This window comes from Odocoileus virginianus, chromosome 11 (genome assembly GCF_023699985.2).
Source record: "Odocoileus virginianus isolate 20LAN1187 ecotype Illinois chromosome 11, Ovbor_1.2, whole genome shotgun sequence".
NCBI classification, from domain to species: Eukaryota; Metazoa; Chordata; class Mammalia; order Artiodactyla; family Cervidae; genus Odocoileus; species Odocoileus virginianus.
In genome coordinates this window covers 14067866-14087753 of record NC_069684.1, presented here as the reverse complement: position 1 = coordinate 14087753, position 19888 = coordinate 14067866, and the positions used below count along the sequence as shown (strand labels likewise).

Below are 19888 nucleotides of genomic sequence, written 5' to 3'. Positions count from 1 at the left end.
CTGTGAGTAAATATATTTTTAGCTTTTCCAATAATATATCCAAGTTGGCATAAGCAGTGACTGTTTTTCGTTTGAAGTATTGAAGTAGCCTCCTGATTGGTCTTTCTACTGTCCATGCTTACCACCACAGCATCTGTTCTCAGCACAGCAGCCAGAATGATAAGGTGAAAGTCAGGTCCAAGTTCTCCTTTGCTTTGAGGCCTCTTAATAGCTTCTCTTCACATTCAGGCTAAAAGACCTTAATGGTAGCTTCCAAAGCTCTGTATAATCTGAGCACTTTCCTCACCTCCATTCTTTTTTCTGCTCTGACATCTCCTTATATGTTTAGGCTTCAGGGAGAGTCAGGACTTTCCAAAGCCACATCCCAGTCTAGTGGTTTTCACCTTGGCTGAACATCAGAATCACTTGGGAAGTTTTTGAGTCCTAGAGCCTCAAAGTTATCACTCCAGGCTAAGTAAATCAAAATCTTTGATTGGGGATCAGGCATTCATATTTAAAGCTTCTAGAAGTGATTCTGAAATGCAGACTTTCAGTCTTCTACCAGGAGAAAGAATCCCCTTTGTGAAATCCTTTATAGATAGACTTCATTTTGCTTGAACATTTCTAGTGGTGAGAGTATGTGATAGAAGCTTCGTTCAGTTGCTAGCAATATTAAAGCTTCTTCGGTGTTTTTCAGACTTAGCCAGATTGTTTCTGCCTTGACACCTTTATACTTACTGTTCTGTCTTTCAGAGATAATCTGTATGGCACACACTGTTTCTTCAGCTGTCTGCTAAGTTCCCATCTTCCACCCCAATTATAAAATGATGGTATTAACTGCCTTGGCGGTTGTTTTGATGAATAAATAAGATGTGTACACAAAGCACCTTGCCCAGTTAACCGGTTTATAGTATTTGAGCTTGTTAGAGAGATGCTTCTGTATTCATGCTCTATATTTAGATATCTTATCTTTTGTATTGGAATAATTTTGCATTGTATTAGCTGGCTTTGGGTGAGGTCAGCAGGCAGAGAGTGCTTAACATATCTGAATTATACCTTTCTTTCGATTTAAAATCTCATAAGAAAAGTATCCAAATGTAAATAAGTATTTGCCAGTAGTACCTATAATCAAAAAAGAAAAATTTTCAATGAATGTAAGTATTTGTTAAATTTGTTCACATGTTTGCCTGTGTGTATTTCCCTGAACTTCCCAGGGACGTGTGGGAAATAGATGGCCGTTATTCAACTTGGAGCAAATTCAGTTACTAAGATGTTTTTAGAATTTAGGTTGTTTTTGTTTTGTCCACACTGAAGTGGCTTCAAGATCTCAATTCCCCGACCAAGGATTGAACCCACGCCACAGCAATAAAAGTCTGGAACCCTAACCTTTAGGCTACCAGGGAGCTTAGAATTTAATAACTTCAATAAATGTACTTCAAACTTGATGCATTGAGACGGTCTACATGTAAATTCTATGCAACCTGTTTTATGTTATTTTCCTCTTAACTAGATTACAGCGAGGTAAGAAACAACAGATTGAAAATGGTAGTGGAGCAGAAGACAATGGAGACAGTTCTCACTGTAGTAACGCATCCACGCACAGCAATCAGGAAGCAGGACCTAGTAACAAACGGACCAAAACATCTGATGATTCTGGGCTTGAGCTTGATAATAATAATGCAGCAGTGGCAATTGACCCAGTAATGGATGGCGCTAGTGAAATTGAATTAGTATTCAGGCCTCATCCCACACTTATGGAAAAAGATGACAGTGCACAGACAAGGTAAGTGGGGGTTAGTTTCAGATTATCTGAATTTAGAATGTTTCCTTTGGAGTTAAAAAGCCATTTCAGGTAAGAACTAAGGGTGATATTTGTCATCCCATTGTTTGCCAGAGGTCAGTTGGATATTTTAGCTGCCTGCATTATTGTTTTCTTTATTCCTCATGTGCTTGCCATCTGCAGTTGCATATCTGAAAGGAATGACCCTCCTAGGTAGAGGAGGAGAAAGGATCATTTAAATTTCTTAATAATGCTCTAAAATGTTTGGCTGGCCAGGATGTCTGCTTTATCATATCTCTCCAGAGAGCACACTACCTGCCATTAAGTGCAGATACACATCAGGTTGAGTGAGTGAGTGAATGATATACCATGCTTGAAAAAAATCTGAAAATTAGCACTTATGCTCATTCTGAAAAACCTGAAAATAATTAATTCTTAGACAAGAAGAAGTTTGCTTATATGCTTAGTAGTATTCTTGCTGCTGTAGATTCAGAACTGATTGTTGGGGTTGAGCGGTATGTTCTTTCTTTCCTCTCAGTGCAGTATGTATTTCTATTTGATTTTTGTTATTTTATGTCATATTATGGATGGTAAGGTAGGTAGCACTTTCATGGCCTGGTGGATGTGAGCTTGACCCTTTTCTCTCTTCCTGTACCTTTCAATAAGAAATTTTTAGATAATAGAGGAATAAATTTCTGATATTATTTTGTCAATAATTGAGACATTTGCATTTTGTATGGCTTTTGGGAAATGTGTTTTATAATTTACATATATTTTTATCATTAATCTAGAAATTAAGGTTTTAATGATTTGTTTTTCCAGATACATAAAGACTTCAGGTAATGCCACTGTTGATCACTTATCCAAGTATCTGGCTGTGAGGTTAGCTTTAGAAGAACTTCGAAGCAAAGGAGAATCAAACCAGATGAACCTTGATACGGCCAGTGAGAAGCAGTATACCATTTACATAGCAACAGCCAGTGGCCAGTTCACTGTAAGTATGTAAAACAATACGCTGTTGATATTGGGGGCACACTGAACATCTGAGAGTGGCAAGTGGTGGGGTGGAGCCTAATAAAACGGTGCATGCACTGAAGAGAAACTGCAGCAGAGCAGTTAGCTTCTCTCTCATGAACGGTGTAAGTGACAAGTGTATCCCGAGTTTGTTAAGATGGACTTTACTGTAGCTCCATCTGACTATTCTGTGCTTTGAGTAGTTTTCATAATTGTTTCTTTTTCGTTTTAGGTGTTAAATGGCTCTTTTTCTTTGGAATTGGTCAGTGAGAAATACTGGAAGGTGAACAAACCCATGGAACTTTATTATGCACCCACAAAGGAGCACAAATAAGATTTTACTAAAACCAGTTCTGAGAATGAACTTTTTTATAGCCTATTTCTTTAATATTAAAGATGTACCATCATTACTTTTATGGACAGAACATTGGATATGTTATTCAGTTTTCTTTCTGAGCCAGATTCGTTTACACTATTAGAATCTTTTCCCCTTAATTTAAGATCTCCTTTTTGGAAGGAACTGCAATTATTCAGTACTTCTTTCCTTTAAAAAGTATATCTAAATTGTATGTTTTCACAAAGTGTGGTTCCGTTTGGAGCATCTTGGAACTTTTGACCCAGGAATTTTTCATAGTTCTGTATTCTTGAGTGAAGATTCAGTTGGCCATCTTTCTCCCTCCCTTCAAAAGTTTTTTAGGCCTACAGAATGTTAAATAATACGTATTCTGACTTTTTTTCCTGGAGTCTTGTATATTTATAGTTTTCTATATAAGCTGTAGTATCTTCATGAAGACCAAGGCTCAAATTTACTGTGCTTAAAAAACAATTCTCATAGGATTATTATTTTCATGGTATTTTCTTCCATAATATATCATTTTTAAAGAAAAGTTCTTTATGAACTTAGTGTCCATTGTCATGCAATGTTATTTTCTTCCATTTTTGTCCCTCTAAATTTGGAATTTCTGATCCTGGGAAAGAGAACCAAACAAGATCTCAAGTTCTGTGAGAACTTGGTTCATTCACAGATTTCATTGAAAAAAGAAAAATTGTTCTTATGTAGTCTTCAAGTGTGTATTTTAAAAAGTCTTTTTCTTTGTATTTTATTGTCACCTCATTTCCTTTATTGTGTGTATGTTTTTTCCTATTAAAATACCAGAGACATGGAGATATTTTGCACTTTAGCCTTGATGAAAAGTACAAGATATGTTCAAAGCTTCCCTAATTCTTTTCTTACTGGTAGCTGCATAAGTTTCAAAAATAACATGGCACATAGAACTAACAATAGGGAAAATTTGCTTGTTTGAAAAGTGTGTTTAGCATTTTGGGTTGCCATATCAGTTTATAAATTTGGTGCTCTGCTAATTACACTGTATCTAGAGAAGCAAGCTAATGGAGCTTGAACCTTGCCTTGATGTGTAGTGAAAGATAATTCTGTAGAAGAATGTCAGCCAGAATGGTAAAGTCATTCTACTCTTCTTAATTTAGTTTTATAATGAAGGACAGTGTGTGGTGTTTGGACCCAGAAGGCTTTATGAATACAGGTCAGAAATAAGATTGACTTGTGTTGTTATTTTTTGTCCCTGTCCTGATTTCTGGTATGTTTCCAAGTTTATATTATCACAGTATTTATGAAAACATGTTTGCATTGGGAAATTAACCATAAAAGGTTTTTACCAGGGGAAAGTTACCCTCCAATACCACGGTACCTGAAAGCCTGTCTAGCCATTGTAAATATTTACCTGTCAATTTTTGACAGATTGGGGCCAGCTTGATGTTTTAAATATTCACCCCAATATGAAAACGTAACGGCTTGTTCAATTTTTTACCATTTTATTGAAAATATTTAAAATCTGTTTTTACAATTTTTTTCTTTTTGGGTAATCTGTGCCATGCAGTTTGAAAACCACCAAATATCAAGGAAAATTTTGTATTCAGTTCCTTTTCTGGTGTAATGTTAAATTGTATAGATTATTAATGCATGTTCACTGAATATAACTCTGGTTTTGTGATATAACTGCTTAGATTTTATTGGTGACATTAGATTAGTGGTTGCATTAAACAGCTAAATTTCCATTGTGATTATTAATTGACATTTGTCTTTAAGCAAAAAGTTATTGTGAATATAAGCTTTGTGCTTAGAGAATGTAATGTGTTTTTATCCATCAGTATGGGAGGATATAAATTCTTTGCATCATTAATTTACTGGATGTGTAATCCTTTGCAAAATATAATTACAGGTATTTGATAGAGCACTGAGTGTATAGTGTTGTGTGTGTGTGTGTGTGTGTATGTTTGTGTGTGTTGCAGGGTGGGTACTGTTAAAGTATTAACTATGAGTGTTTCATGAAGTATTATCCAAGTAACTTCTATAATCACCTTCTCAACTGAGGAATGAAAGACTCACTAAATAGGGCCTTTGGCTAATACATTATCATTTTAAAATTTATGAATATTATGGTAAAAAATATATAACCTAATTTATCACTTTAACCATACAATTGAATGACATTAAGATACATTCACAGTGTTGTTTAACCATCACCACTATTTCTGGAACTATCATCCCAATCAGAAATTGTACCTGATAAGTGATACATTCCAGGTAAACTCTTATTTTTCTTTGAATTTGACTATTTTAGGCATGTATATATGTGGAATCATGCAGTATTTGTCCTTTGTGTCTTAATGTCTCTTAGCATAATGGTTTTAAGGTTCATCCAAGTTGTAGCATATATCAGAATTCCATTCCTTTTTATTGCTGAACAATATTCCACTGTATCCATTCATCTGTTGATGGGTACTTAGACTGATGGAAACTTTTTGCTGTTATAAATAATGCTGCTGTGACCATTTTTGTACAAGTATCTGTTTTGAGTTCTTTAAGTTCTTTTTGGATATACACTTAGGAGTGAAGTTGATGAATCACATGTTAATTCTATATTTAATTTTTTGAGGAACTTCAGACTTTTCCACAATGGCTGCACCATTTTACAGGATTCCACTCTCTCCACTTCTTCACTAACACTTATTGTTTTTGTTTTCAATAGCTGTACTTATGGGTATACAGTGTTATTTCATTGTGATTTTGAGTTGCATTTCCCTAATGGCTTGTGATGCTAAGCATAGTTTCATGTGCTTACTGGCCATTTGTATATCTTCTGTGGAGAAATACCCATTTAAGTCTTTTGACCATTTTTAATTGGATTGTTTGTGTGTGTTATAGAAGTTCTTAATATACTCTGGATATTAATCTGTCATCTGATATATGATTTAATCATATATTTTCTCCCATTCTATGGGCTGGCTTTTCACTCTTTCAGAAGTGTCCTGTGATATACAAAAGTTTTTAATTTTGATAAGTTCCAAGTTTTCTATTTGTTGCCTGTGCTTCTGGTGTCATGTCCAAGAATGCATTGCCAAATCTAATATTATAAAGATTTTCCTCCAACAGTTTAGGTCTTTTTTTTCCATCTTGAGTTTTGTATATGGCAAAAGATAAGAAATCAGCTTTGTTTGCATTTGGATATGAAGTTTCCCCAGCACCATTTGTTGAAAAGATTGCCCTTTCTCCACTGAATTGTCTTGTCAGCCTTAATTAATTTTCAGTTAATGAAAATCAATTGACCATATATATATCATGGTTTATTTATGGGCTTGTATTCCATTGGTGTGTATGACTTTTCTTTTGCCAGTACCACTCTGTTTTGATTATTGTACCTTTGTAATTAGTTTACATTATCGTTTTAAATCTTCTGAACACTGGGAAGGACAATATTTCACTTGTACCTTTGAGAAAATTGAGTCTTAGGACTCTTAACTTGGAGAACTGAAATAATTGAAATGCCAAATGAGAAAAGATCTCTCTTAAATTCCCATCACATTTCTACTTAGAAATATTTGGCTTACTAAGTCTTAGAAACATAATTATTAGAAAGGAAAAGTAATTAGTGTTCCATTGTTGTAACTATAAAAATGGCTTCCTTGACAACTTTTCTGAATTAATGGAGTAAGGACCTCTGAAAATCTGTTGTTCCATAAAAACAATTGCAAGTTCCATAAAAACACTAAAAGTTGTCAAAATCAACTTTGTCAGAACTCTAAAAAAATAAAACCTTCCAGTTGTCTAAAAAGCATTTATTTGACAAACTGTAACAACATGGCTTGTAACATTTTAAATTTCCCTGACCATCTTTTCCTCAGTTCCAGGTCAGCCTTGAAAAGGAGTAACCTTGCATCTGTGACAGCTGTTAAAACCAGCAGCCTAGTAACCACTGGAGGGAGCTTGAAGCTCCACAAAAAGCCCACTCTAGAGAATTGTCACTATTTGACCTGTCCGGTAGCTCACTGGAAAGCTTTGTGTTCTCCAGTTATGTCTTTATTTGACCTGACTCTACTCACTCTGTGCAAACATCTGTATCTTTAGTCTGTTCACCATAGAAGCTGCTTGAGCCTGTGATAACAGCTGAGGCTAAACAGATGCTGACCAAAAAAACAAAACAAAACAAAAGGCCATGTCTGTAGAGGGCTTTGAAGAGTTCCGGCATGTTCCCGGGAATCTAAAAGGCTGCGTGTGTAAGATGTATGCATACCCAGGAGAAAAATGAAGGCATTAATCTAACCTGTGACAGAACTTGAGGCTCCGTAAGTAGGAAGTGAAAGCTAAGGCAGAGTTGTAAACTGCATGTTGAAGTGTCGAAGGCATAGCCCAACAGTTTCAAAGAGCACTTCTTCAAGTTTGGGAGAGTTAACTGTTTAAAGGCATTAAAGGACATTTCTGTCCAATCATTAGCTAACCTCTAAGCTAACAAAATGGAGAAGGAAATGGCAACCCACTCCAGTTTTCTTGCCTGGAGAATTTCATGAACAGAGGAGCCTGGCGAAAAGGACACTCTTTGTCCTTGGGGTCGCAAAGAGTTGGACACGACTGAGCAAATATCACTCACATTTAAGCTAGCAAAACAGAATATAATGGTCACATACAGCAAAAAAGTGCAGACTTTGTTACAGAGTAATCAGTCCAAGAAGTTCTAACACAGCTAAACCTGAGGAGGGGAAGGGATTCTCTGTTCAGAGTTGGCATGTTATATTATTTCAAATGTTTAGTTCTCAACAAAAATTTACAAGACTTGCAAAGAAAGTGTCTGGGACAAAGCCCAGGTGTTGAACTTTAAAATTAAGCAAAAATTTTGTTAGCCTTTAAAAGCTTGTTTGGAGAACTAGAAGAAACCATGTCTTAAAAGCTAAATTTGAGAATAATCTTTCTCCAAATAGAGAATAACAATAAAGAGAAATTATGATAAAAGAAGCAAACAGAAATCCTGGATTGGAAAACTATAACAGGTGAAATAAATTCAATAGAGTCCCTCAAAAGCAGATTTGAACTGCTAGAAATATTCAACAAATTTGAATGAGAGGTTATCACTTGAGAGTAGCCTAATCAGAAAAAAAGAAATAGAAACACAGTATTGTGAATCAGCTATATTGCAATATGAAATAAAACTTAAAGGAATAAAGGGGAAAAACTGCAGAGATCTGTGGGACACTATCAAGTGTAATAGCATACATAATGGGGGTCCTAGGAGAGAAGAGGTTGCAGTATATTTGGAGAAATAATTGCCTCAAACTTCAGGATTTTACAAAAAAGAATATGCACATCTGAGAAGCCTAACTAGTGCTAAATAAGACAGGCTTTGAGAAACAGCAAGAGAAAAGTGATCACATGTGAGGAATCTTTAACAAGATTAACAGCTTGATTCTCATAGGAAGTCATGGAGCCTCTTCCAGAGGCTCTGCAAGAAAAACTCAACCTAGAATTCTATATGCAGCAAAATTACTCCTCAAAAATGAAAGAAATTAAGATGCACAGAGCAAATTTGTCAGTAGCAGACCTGCCTACCTTATAGGAAATACTGAAGACTCCTTCATGCAGAAATGAAAGGACATTAGATAGTAAGTTGAATCCACACAAATATTAGCACTGGTAAAGTTAACTACGTAATGAAACATAAAGGACGGTAGGGACTTTTCGATTGTCCAGTGGCTAAGACTCCACGTTCCCAATGCAGGGGGCTCAGGTTTGATCACTGCTCAGGGTTGATTTCCTTTAAGATTGACTGGTTTGAGCTCCTTGCTGTCCAAGGGATTCTCAAGAGCCTTTTCCAGCGCCGCAGTTTGAAAGCATTAATTCTTCCGTCTCTGCCTGCCGTATGGTCCAGCTCTCACATCTGTACATGACTGCTGGAAAGACCTCATAGCCTTGACTATACGGATCTTTGTAGGCAAAGTGATGTCTTTGTTTTGTAACACACTGTCTAGGTTTGTCCTAGCTTTTCTGCCAAGAAGCAATCATCTTCTAATTTCATGGCTTCAGTTACCATCTGCAATTATTTTAGAGCCTAAGAGGAAATCTGTCACTGCTTTCACCTTTTTTCTTCTATTTGCCATGAAGCGATGGGACTGAATGCCATGATCTTAGTTTTAATATTGAGTATTAAGCCAGCTTTTTCACTCTTCTCCTTTACCCTTATCAAGAGGCTCTTTAGTTCCTCTTTGCTTTAAGTGATATATCATCACCCTTCAGGGATCACTGCCTTGTCATGGTGAAATTACAGCTATTGATGTTTATATTTACAAAGATCTTAGAAACCTAATCTTCCATCTTGAGAATCTGTTGACATTAATTACTGATAGGTATGTACTTACTGCCATTTTATTACTTGTTTTTGTCTTATTTTGTGGTTCTTCCCTGTCCCTTTTTTTGTTTCTTCCATTGTGGTTTGATGATTTTCCTTTGTGGTGTATTTGTGGTCCGTCCTTGTTGTTGTGTTATCTGTTGTGTTTTGTGGTTACTGTGGGGTTCCATGGTTCTGTATTGATTTGTTTTAAATGGATAGTCCTTTAGGTTCAAACACATTCTAAAGCATCTATGTTTTTACTACCTTTTCCTCTAATTGGTATTTCTTGTTATATTTTACATCTTCATGTTTATTCCTTTACTAAAGTGAAAGTTACTCAGACATTAATTCGAGACAAGAAAAAGCATCCTTCTGAGATTATGCTGTAATAACATGAGTTTTTCTTTTATTCTAAATTAATACTCTATGTTGATGCAACCCCAACTTCCTAAATTTCTGTGTATGTCATGGGAGTGGTTTTTTTTTCACATGATATATTTAAACCTTTCAGTCATTTGTCTTCCTCCATTTCCCAAGCTTAATGCTTGTAAAAAAGTTACTTTTTCTAAGAAACACTTAGATAAATATGTATTAAATTCTTGAGACAGAAATCTAAATTTTTGGTATACCTTTTCATACAAACTCTTATATTCAGATGAAGCAAGAACCGTATTTATTAATGGAAACAAGATTTTTTTTTCCAACTAATTTTCGTAGTCATGTTAGCCTGGGCTACTTGTACAAAAAATTAGCACATACACAAATCAAAAAAAAGCAAAACAACAACAAAAAAAACCCACCCCAAAAAGCAAGAAAATCCTCACTTCATAAATTCATAAGATGACAAGTTTTACTCCTGAGAGGTAGCATAACCAAGCAAATGAATATTGTACGTGCATTAACTGAGGCACTTGAGATCACCCAGTTTGTTTAATTCATAACAAAATTTCTCCTCAGAATTTCGTGCTTGTAAACAATTAGAACAGTAGTCTCAATTTATTTTAACAAAATCTTACTCTAAAGTGTAATCATTCGGACTTTAAACTTACAAGAAAATGTATGTCTGTCTCCGATAAGCATTTAGTTGGAGAGAGATTTCCTGAAATTGGGAATATATTTTAGTTTGTATTTGTGAAATAATACATTAGTAATCAGAAAGGACACTATTCCTCCTATTTAGGGTCACTTTAATAAAAGGATTCTGGATTCATCTTACACATTACAAACAGAAAAGATAAACATGAATCACTTTAAGTAGAGCTGAGATTAAGTAATGTGTTATTTTTATAACATATAAAATTCCAAACACTCTGCATGTAAAAATTTTCTGAGTTATTAAACAGTAGGGTGATCTCAGTCACAAACTTGGCTTCATATGAAATGTTTTCATTAAAATTTTAAGTTTTCTTTAAAATAAGAAAAACTTGGAAAGCATAGCTCCCAAACCAGCTAAATTAGAAACTGCTAGTTTTCTGAATGAAAAGAGCACTGTTTTTTATTTTTACACAACTGAATTAAAAGAATAGAAAAAGCACTACAGTTGTTAAAGAGAACTATAAGAGAACCACCAACACAGACATCTGAGTAATTTTCCTTTACATTTACCATCTTTTGCAACCACCTGCTTCTGCTTTGTCATTCACTGACATTTCAACCCTGTCAGCTACTGTATCTTCGGATGCTGGTTGGACGTGGCCCTCTGACTGTCCTCCAGTGTAAGTGGGGGTGCTGTACTTTAAAAGGATGGATTTAAACTGCATTAGAGGTGCATCTGTACGAACTCCCATTGGGTCAAAATGAGTTCGGCTTACTCGAAAGCCTGCTTGAGAAAGATAGCACAAAAACTTTTTTAACCTGCAACAAGGAAAGGCAAAAAAAAAAATGAGGTTCTTGTTTTAAATCATAATGTCATTAAAATATTAAATATATACACTTTGTCATTCACTGTCTCTTACTTTGGCATATTCATTCCTTTAATGCTGTGTCTGTGGATGTTGTAATAAAAGGGAGGATGTTCAGTATTGACATCAGTTTTTTGCCTCTTGACTAAATTTGCAGTTGTTTCATTACTTTTTCTCTTTCCTGAAACGTACAGATATAAACACAGAAAGTTAGCATTCTCTTAAAAATTACAAGCCAAATACTAACATACTGTCTTCAAGTCTAAATTCTTTGACACAACATTTTGACCTATCCAATTTTAATTCTTACAACAACATAGCTCTTATTGTAATATTTATTTATATTTTCACTATCCTTTACTCATGTAATTTTACTGTTTAACTGTTTCCTGAATCAGAACTTCTTTTCTACCTTCTTCAGTTTTAAGCCTCAACCCTACCTCCATCTTCTGTAGAAAGCCATTTTTGAAATCTGGACCAGTTGTTCCACAGATTTCACTGCTCTCAATACAACACTACTCAGAGTTTGATTAAGTTCTGTCATTGTATGTTTTCTTGTTTCATGTATTTAGGTCTTTAATAATGTGTATAAATCCTTTCTCCCCAAATTATATTGTAAGTTCCTGGAGAACAAGGTCCTTTATTTCTATACTTGTATTCTCTACTGAATGCCAACAGAATTGACCCTTGTGAACAATGCCGTTTTGAATTGTGTGGGTCTACTTCAACATGGATATTTTTCAACAGGAAGAAACTATAGTAACACATGGTTCACAGTTGAATCTGTGGATTGACTTTAAGTTACACATGGATTAATCCCGGGGCTGTGTTTGATACACAGTAGGTCTTCAATGAACACAAAACAAAGTCAGTCTCAGAGGCTTGGATACAGGAATTATGAGTACACTGTATGATCGCATTGCCTGCTTCTTACCACAGTACTTAGCCTTTACATTTTCAGTGAAGGAAGCTAGCAAGTAAGTTTCTAGCAATGTATCCCTCCAAAAATCACAAAAAGAAGACAACTAAGATATTCAGGTTACCATATGGAGATTTTTTTCTGAATGTTCAACTCTTTATTTCTACATGGATGTTATTATGGCCAAATTTAAAATTTTCATGAACATTCACTTAAGCAAAAGTATGCAGAAGACAAATTTGATGCATGAAAATGAATGATAAACTGCATTCAAAGATAAATATTGTTGAAGTATTGACTCATGGCTCCCCCATTAAATCAGACACTTAAAACCTAATTATACTGTCACATTAAATCTAAAAAGGCATATGTACCCCAAGAGTTAGGAAAGGCTGAGATTAAAAATCCAGTACCTTCTAATTACTATCATCGGCAGTACAAAGATTTCTTTTGCCTGATATTTTCTATCATGTAAGATTTTATATGTTCTACTAGTTTAGGACAATCATAATTTCAGAGCTATAAAAGAACCCATAGAGATTAGTCTAATTCCCTTAATTTATACATGAGAAAGGCTCAGAGATTTTAAATATCTTCAAAACTTACATTTTTACCTTATTCTAAAAAGGTTTTATGACAAGTCAAAGGTGGGGGCCTGGCTGAGGTTATGTAACAAAATGACACAAACATGTAAATTCATGGCAATGTATGGCAAAAACCACTACAATATTGTAAAGTAATTAGCCTCCAACTAGTAAAAATAAATGAAAAAAAAAAGTAGTAGAATGATACTCTTAAATTTAATGTATTTTACAGTATACTGGAATGCCTTTCTCTTCCCTCCAGAGAAATTAAGGAGAATAAATCATTTTTAAGTGATTTGAATCCTAACAAATTAACTAAAGATGCTAAATGAATATGACTGTTGGGAACAGTATGTAGTTATTAAACCATAAGCTATTAGCAGGAGTTGAAATTTTCTTCTCTTTGAAGATCAACACTAAAATGTTGAGCAACTAATACAAAATTACAGCTTGTAACTATAGTCCTCAGTTCTTTCAATCTCAACACTGTTTTTGCCTGTATACAAAAACAGATTTAGAATCTAATGTTGCCTTCTAAAGACCTTAGACATTAAGCATCGCCATTACAAATCTTAACATTCTTTGATATGAATTTACAATGCCTAATACAAGTATATTTTAAAGTATGTACACATCTCAAATTATAAGAAAAGCTATGTAATAAAATTCTTATGGCCAGAGTATAGGGTCTTCAGGTAATATCAATGAAATTTCTTTTAACATCTTGTATAGCTCTTGCAAGGGGATCACCATATACCAGAGATGTGAACAAAGTACATATTAATAGAAGTTTTGAACTATGCAAATGCCAAATAAGGTTTACTGTAATTTGGTTGCTGGTATAATAAGATGAAAATGAATTTTGAAGTAGGCTACCAAAGCAATCTCCTCTCTTCCAATTATCCTGCTATATGCTCTTTTACACAGATGCATTCATACACACACACACACACATACCTTGTGCACTGTAATTATCTGTTGTAGTATCATCTGTAGTTTTAATAAATACACCACATTCTTCTAAAATTAGAACAAATGGAAACAAAATATTTTATAGGGTGATATTAAGCAACAATTTGAAGTTTACATAAAAGCTTACTAAATCTATGCACTGCTTTTATGACCATATGAGATTCTGTGACCAAAACAGGTTCCAAGAATTCATTTTTTGACCCGCTAAGACACCTAACAGGCCCACCCTTCTATCAATAGCCAGATACAACTACAAAAGCCTGTTTATACTAAAGAGAAAACAAAGGAGAAAAAACTTAACTTTCCTGAGTGGTAAGTGTAAACCTAGCTTCCATGTCTCAATGGATATTACAAAATTTTTGGCCACACTGTTCTCAGAATAACCTAAAGTTTCTCTTTCCAGAAAGCAGATACAGGGTAGTAAAATCAGAACAGACTTTTAGTTCTTTCAATCTACTAAAGTTTAAAAAATACATCTATAAAACAAATCATTCCTTTCAGGCCCCTAATATAAACTTGAAGACAATGCAATTTTAAAAAAAGCTAACTGGATTACTGATGAGACTCATTACAGAGAATTTACTTAAAGCATACTACTTAAATTGCTTTTAATTAAATTGATAAACAATTTGTAACAGTAAATTAGTGTTCAGTTAAGTCACCTTGCTTGTTGAGATTTGAAGGTGCATGAACTGAAAACTGACTTTGAGGAGTACACTCTGACTCAAAGATTAATGTCTTTATTAGGGTCTGAATGTCATCTAAACCATGGTGAAAAGATTCAGACAGCATTCTTTTGAGGAATCCAGTATTGAAAAGGGAACTCGACCTGAAAAAAGAATTAGATTCAAGAAGTGTTTTCTTTAATAAGTCTTCATAATTCAACAACCAAGATAATTTGCCCATTTTATCATGTCAGTTCTCTAAGCTAGTGGGATTAGTAAAGGAAATTTTATTCACAGTAGGTCAACTTATTGAGCCCTCACAAGGTGTCCTGTTGTACATAGAGGTGTAAGATATAGTGAAGTACAAAATTCATTGTTTACCCTATGAAAGCCTATAAATGTAGACAGAATCTAGACTGGGACACACAATAATGCAGAGGTTTTCACAATGCATATTCCTATCAGTAACAGTAATCCTTAGTTCCAGGGCATATATGGCGGGGCAGGGTGACATCCATAAGAATTACATGTGCTGGTGGTGACGTAGTTAAAAAGTGGCCCAGGGCTCAGTCTGATATGTTTCCCATTTAATTTGAGAATCACAAGTATAATGGACAGAATATGAATTCCAGGTCAGACAAACCTTTCCTCCACTTATTAGCTATGTAATCTTGAGTAACTACTGTTTTGAGTCTCACATTCCTTATCATAATATGGGAAATAAAACATCTCACAGACTTATGGTAATTAAATGAGATAATACACCTACAATCCCTAGTACAAGGTATATCCTCAAGGAACAGTAGCTGTTATTACTAGGGTTAGCAAATATATATGAAAGGATATGTGATTTTAAGTGTCAAAAGAGTGACCAATGTAAGATTTACTAAAAGACAATTCAAAGATTATCTTGGATTTAAGCACTAAGGAGTGACACTTCAAAAAGGATGCAGAATTTGAACTAGAGGAAGGGAAAGGAGAAGAGACTCTGGATGAGCTTAAAGACATGAACAATGGCTTTAAGTGAGAAAACCTTAAGTTCTTTGTTTAGAACTCAGTCTTGGAGGTCAAAAAAGAAACAAAAAAATGAGTTCTGGATCTCTGTGTGCGACTAACTAAACACACTGTGCCATCATTTTCTCATCTGTTAAAATAAGGGAGGAGGTGGGCTAGGAGATCTTTCTGGATCTAGCTGTTATTCTTAACTGTTACTCTTAACTTTCCCAGTTCCAAGAGTGAGTAGGGTCAACATACTGCCGGTGATTGAGAGTACTAGAAGGTAAGGCTGGCCAGGTAAGATAAAATAATGGGCATCAACACAAATATGTTTACTATTAAGTTAATTTTTAGACTTAGTAATGACTAAACCTTGGCCTTATAAAGTAACGAGGCTGAAGTTTGCAATGATTCTTATTACAATGCTATTAGCAATCTCAAATTTCTCCAAGAATCTCTAGTAATAAACAGCTTATGGGAAGGATTGAGAGTAAAAGCAATTCAACTTTCAAACATGAAAAACACAGTAACTAGCTACCAAGGACGCAAAAAGCACACACAACATTAAATATTTGCAGCTGTGTCACATATAAACAGCTTTACCTAATACAAAAGCAGACATTTACTTAAACATGCCATTCTTCCTTAAAATTAATTCCTCAAAAAACTTTTACATTAGTTGACTGGTCTATAAAAAGTTATAGTGATCACTTCAAGATCATAACCTAGTTCTATAATTATCAGCTGAAAAAAGCCTCATCCTTACTATGCAGGAATGAATTATTTAGTTTGCAGATCAGTTTGGCTTCTCTTTGATCCGACTGCATCTTAGCTCTGTCACAAACTTGGAAGAATAATGGTATAGAAAAATGTGCAAGGAAAACACCTCAGGTTCATTGGGAAAAAGAACTGTAATTATTTACCTATATTTTTGAAAAGATTGAACTAAATTTCTTTGTCTTCTACCACAGTAATCAAAAGTCAGCAATCAGATCAACACATGCATAAACTCTGAATACATTACTATGCTTAGGCACATACCATAGAGGTCCAAGTTCTATTGCTGTCTTTCCAGGCATGCTTCCATGACAATTACAGGGTAGCTGTCTATATGGGTTTTCTGTGAAAAGGTAATAAAAAGAAATCAAAGGAGAAATGACAATGTAAACAGTAGTAATTGTTATATAAACAATAATTTGCAGCTACAATATACTGAGGATCTACTATGTGCCAGGTATCGTGCATTCATATGCATTAAAAAAAATTTAATCCTTAAAACTCTCTGAAGCAGGTATTAAGATCTCAGTTATGTAGATTAGATGATTAAAGCTTAAGAAAGATACAGAAATCCATGTCAAAATTAGAGGCATTGTTTTTAGTCACTATACTACCTGAAATAATTTCAGCAGGAGAAAGTCTTAGAAATGTCACAAGCTATCCATATTTTAAAATCAACTGATTGGGGTATAATTTACATACAGTAAAATGTATACATTTTATGTGAAAAGGTTGATGAGCTTTAATAAATGTACATACCCATATAACCAACATCCATCAAAATAAAGACATTTCCCATAAGTTAATTCTTCTGTAATTGGGATGAGAAAATGAATTACTCTATTCCCTAGGCTTGATGTATATTCAGTCCTAGACATGTAGGCTGAAAGAAACTAATTCTGTTTAAAGAGCAGTGAGGGCTCTGATGTAATCATAAGGTGACTGGGGAGGTACAAGACCTATTCTCAGTTTCCAAAATAGCATAATATTCTACCATGGACTTTCCTGTTCACTTAAGACTCAGAATAGTCATTTTAAATCAGATTCTCTCTAACTGAGTTCCCCCAGGCCATTTCTGGGTTGATCATTCACTTTCTTGGAATGGCCTGATCTGATCAGTGGGTCCTAGATATATCCAGAACTCAGGATTATGGCAGTACGGGCATGGGTCTAGAGCCTCCTGCTATCTGATATCGCTCTATGACTCAATGCAATGAAGTGGCATAACTCACAGCTGCATCTATACTTAATGGCTTCCTTCACTGTTTGCTCCTAGGCCTACCTTTCAGCCTTAAAAGAAGGTGTGGTTATCATTGACCTTAGCTTTGTTGAGAATGATGCTCCTCAAATGTTATACCAACATATTCAAGACATCTTCCCTGAAACCATTAAATAATTAAAACAGGCAGAATTACCCAAAGTAGGGTGATTTATATTTATGGTTCTGTCAGTTGTACCAACTTACCGCAGGCAGCACACAAATATTTTTCAGTTTATTTCCTGATGTATTTTGCAAAATGATCCCATCATATAAACCTATGTCTCTTTTGAAGACCCTTGCCTAGGATTTCTTAGTGCCTGATGAGCATCAGCATCTTCAGGGATCAGGGTTATCATTTCCATTTCAAGTTACGGAGTAGAAAAAAATGAAGGTGTGAAGAAAGAACGAACTACTATTTCTATGTCATTGGTAAATAGGCCACGAAGGTAATTCCAGATGAGGAATTCAAACTATTTAGAGACTTTAAATGAAATGGACTGAACACATACTTTAATCTCTTCTGTTTCTTAAAGCATTATTAAGATGAGAACAAAGGAATAAAATTCAAACCCCAAAGATAAATAAAATGTGAGAAGAGATAGCAAGATGATGAGAAATGTCAATAAAATTTTAGAAGTGGGAAGCAGATACACAAGGAGGTAATGGATTAGCAGGTCAGAGAAAGCTAAAGCCCGAGCCTGAAATGGGTAGACAGGCTACCAATAAACAGCAAGCCCACTGGCATTGTGGGACCTGAAAAGGCTTGAGAATTCAAAGTACTGACTGTCTCTGAAGATGGAAATAGGTTGGTAATGCAAAAAAAAAAACCCAGACTTTATTTTAAAATGTTAAGACTTGTAGATCTTCTCTAAGATCAAAAGTTAGGCTTCTGTGTCTTCTCCATCCAAAAGAGGAAGTTAATCTTGGGTCAGGCTGAACCACAGAGGATCTGGAACCAGGGACATTAGTCACAGTTAAGAGGGAGGAGATATATGAAAAGAAAGGGACTAAGTAAAAGTATGCACAAATGCCAAGACCTTCCAGTCTCCTTCCCCAACATGGTTCCTAGAAAGCCGATAAAAGACTGCAAGATTCCTCTGCAGAAGTACTTACCAATCCAGGAGAAGAGACACATACAGAGTGACTGTCTTTTGGGAGTTCTTGTAGTGAAAAGGCAGGCTGCCTTCTCAATACAGTAAAACCTATCAGTTTATAAGCCCTGCCCCAAGAACTTCAACATAACTGTCAGCATGGAAAACTAAGACTACTAGACATTTGAGATATACTATGACAAGAACAGAATTGCAAACCAGAAACAGGAAAGAATAACTAAAACAACAAAATAATAGCAAAATATAAAAATAAGCAAAATGAAAGACCTATCCTCCCCTAAATATAAAATATACCCAACTATATCAATAGTATAACAGAGATAAGATTAGATTTCACATCTCTGAGACAAGAATAGGATACTATTAAAAAGGGAACAATAAAAATATGAAATAACTCTTGGAAATGAACAAAGTATGACAAATTTAAGCAGGAAAGTTGGAAAATAAAACTCAAGGAAATTTATAAAGAACTGCTAAAGAAATAGAGATGTAAAAAATTAGAGGATTAATCAAGAAGATCCATCATATAACTAAAATTGAGTTCTAGGAAGAGAGAAATAATTTGAGAGAAAAAAATTATCAAAGAGAAAATAGAAAAAAATTTATCAGAACTGAAGAACTCAAGTTTAAGGGCTCACAGACTGTAGCACAATGAATTAAAAACGATGAATTCATAAACATCCTGAAGTTATTTTAGAATAGTGGGTTAAGAAGAGATATTTTAAGAGCACTCAGAGGAAAAAGCACAAAGGACTATTCATGAGAACAACAGCAGACTTGTCAATATTGAAAGATAAAAGACAAAGGAGTAACATCTTAAACATTCTGAGGAAGAACAACTTCTAACCTAGACTTCTATACTTGCCCATGCAATCCTAAGGAAATCCTTCTATGGGAAAAAGTGTAGCTTCAAAAGGAGAAAGTAAAGAAGGAAAGGTGAAAAATGCGTAAGATTTAAGATATAGGAAGTACAGCACAAGGAGAAAGCCAAAGAAAATTTCCATTATGAGTCTAAACAGACGACCTAGGGCAACAGCTTTTGGCACACTTAGAAACAAGCAACCCAAACTAGAGGAGGAGGACTATCTCCAGCAGAATTAAGTGAAACCCAAAGGTTATTTGTTTTTAACCAAAATCACAGAAGCACTGAAACTGTATTATGGATTGTCAAAAGTATATACACACCCAAAAGGTGACAAATATATAGTAACAATTAACTTGAGTGATTGAACAGTAGTATAAAAAAGTTATTAC

The 19888-nt window shown here is 34.7% G+C and overlaps 2 protein-coding genes across 5 annotated transcripts in view; one reads left to right on the top strand and one right to left on the bottom strand.

Annotated features, from left to right (window-relative positions):
• Positions 1-5022, top strand: part of RNF2 (ring finger protein 2) — a 37884-nt gene extending 32862 nt beyond the window's left edge. For both annotated transcript variants that reach the window (XM_070473941.1, XM_070473940.1), the window contains exons 5-7: positions 1490-1762; positions 2582-2753; positions 3006-5022. In XM_070473941.1, the coding sequence (XP_070330042.1) occupies positions 1490-1762; positions 2582-2753; positions 3006-3107 (547 nt within the window). In that variant the 3' untranslated portion in view covers positions 3108-5022. The remainder of the gene's footprint in view (positions 1-1489; positions 1763-2581; positions 2754-3005) is intronic.
• A 5070-nt stretch (positions 5023-10092) lies between these two features.
• The window catches only part of TRMT1L (tRNA methyltransferase 1 like), a 35486-nt gene continuing 25690 nt past the window's right edge, over positions 10093-19888 (bottom strand). For all 3 annotated transcript variants that reach the window (XM_020901920.2, XM_020901921.2, XM_020901922.2), the window contains 5 exons: positions 16526-16604; positions 14486-14652; positions 13809-13871; positions 11403-11529; positions 10093-11301 (listed from right to left, as the gene is read on the bottom strand). In XM_020901920.2, coding sequence (XP_020757579.1) covers positions 11049-11301; positions 11403-11529; positions 13809-13871; positions 14486-14652; positions 16526-16604 — 689 coding nt within the window. In that variant the 3' untranslated portion in view covers positions 10093-11048. The remainder of the gene's footprint in view (positions 11302-11402; positions 11530-13808; positions 13872-14485; positions 14653-16525; positions 16605-19888) is intronic.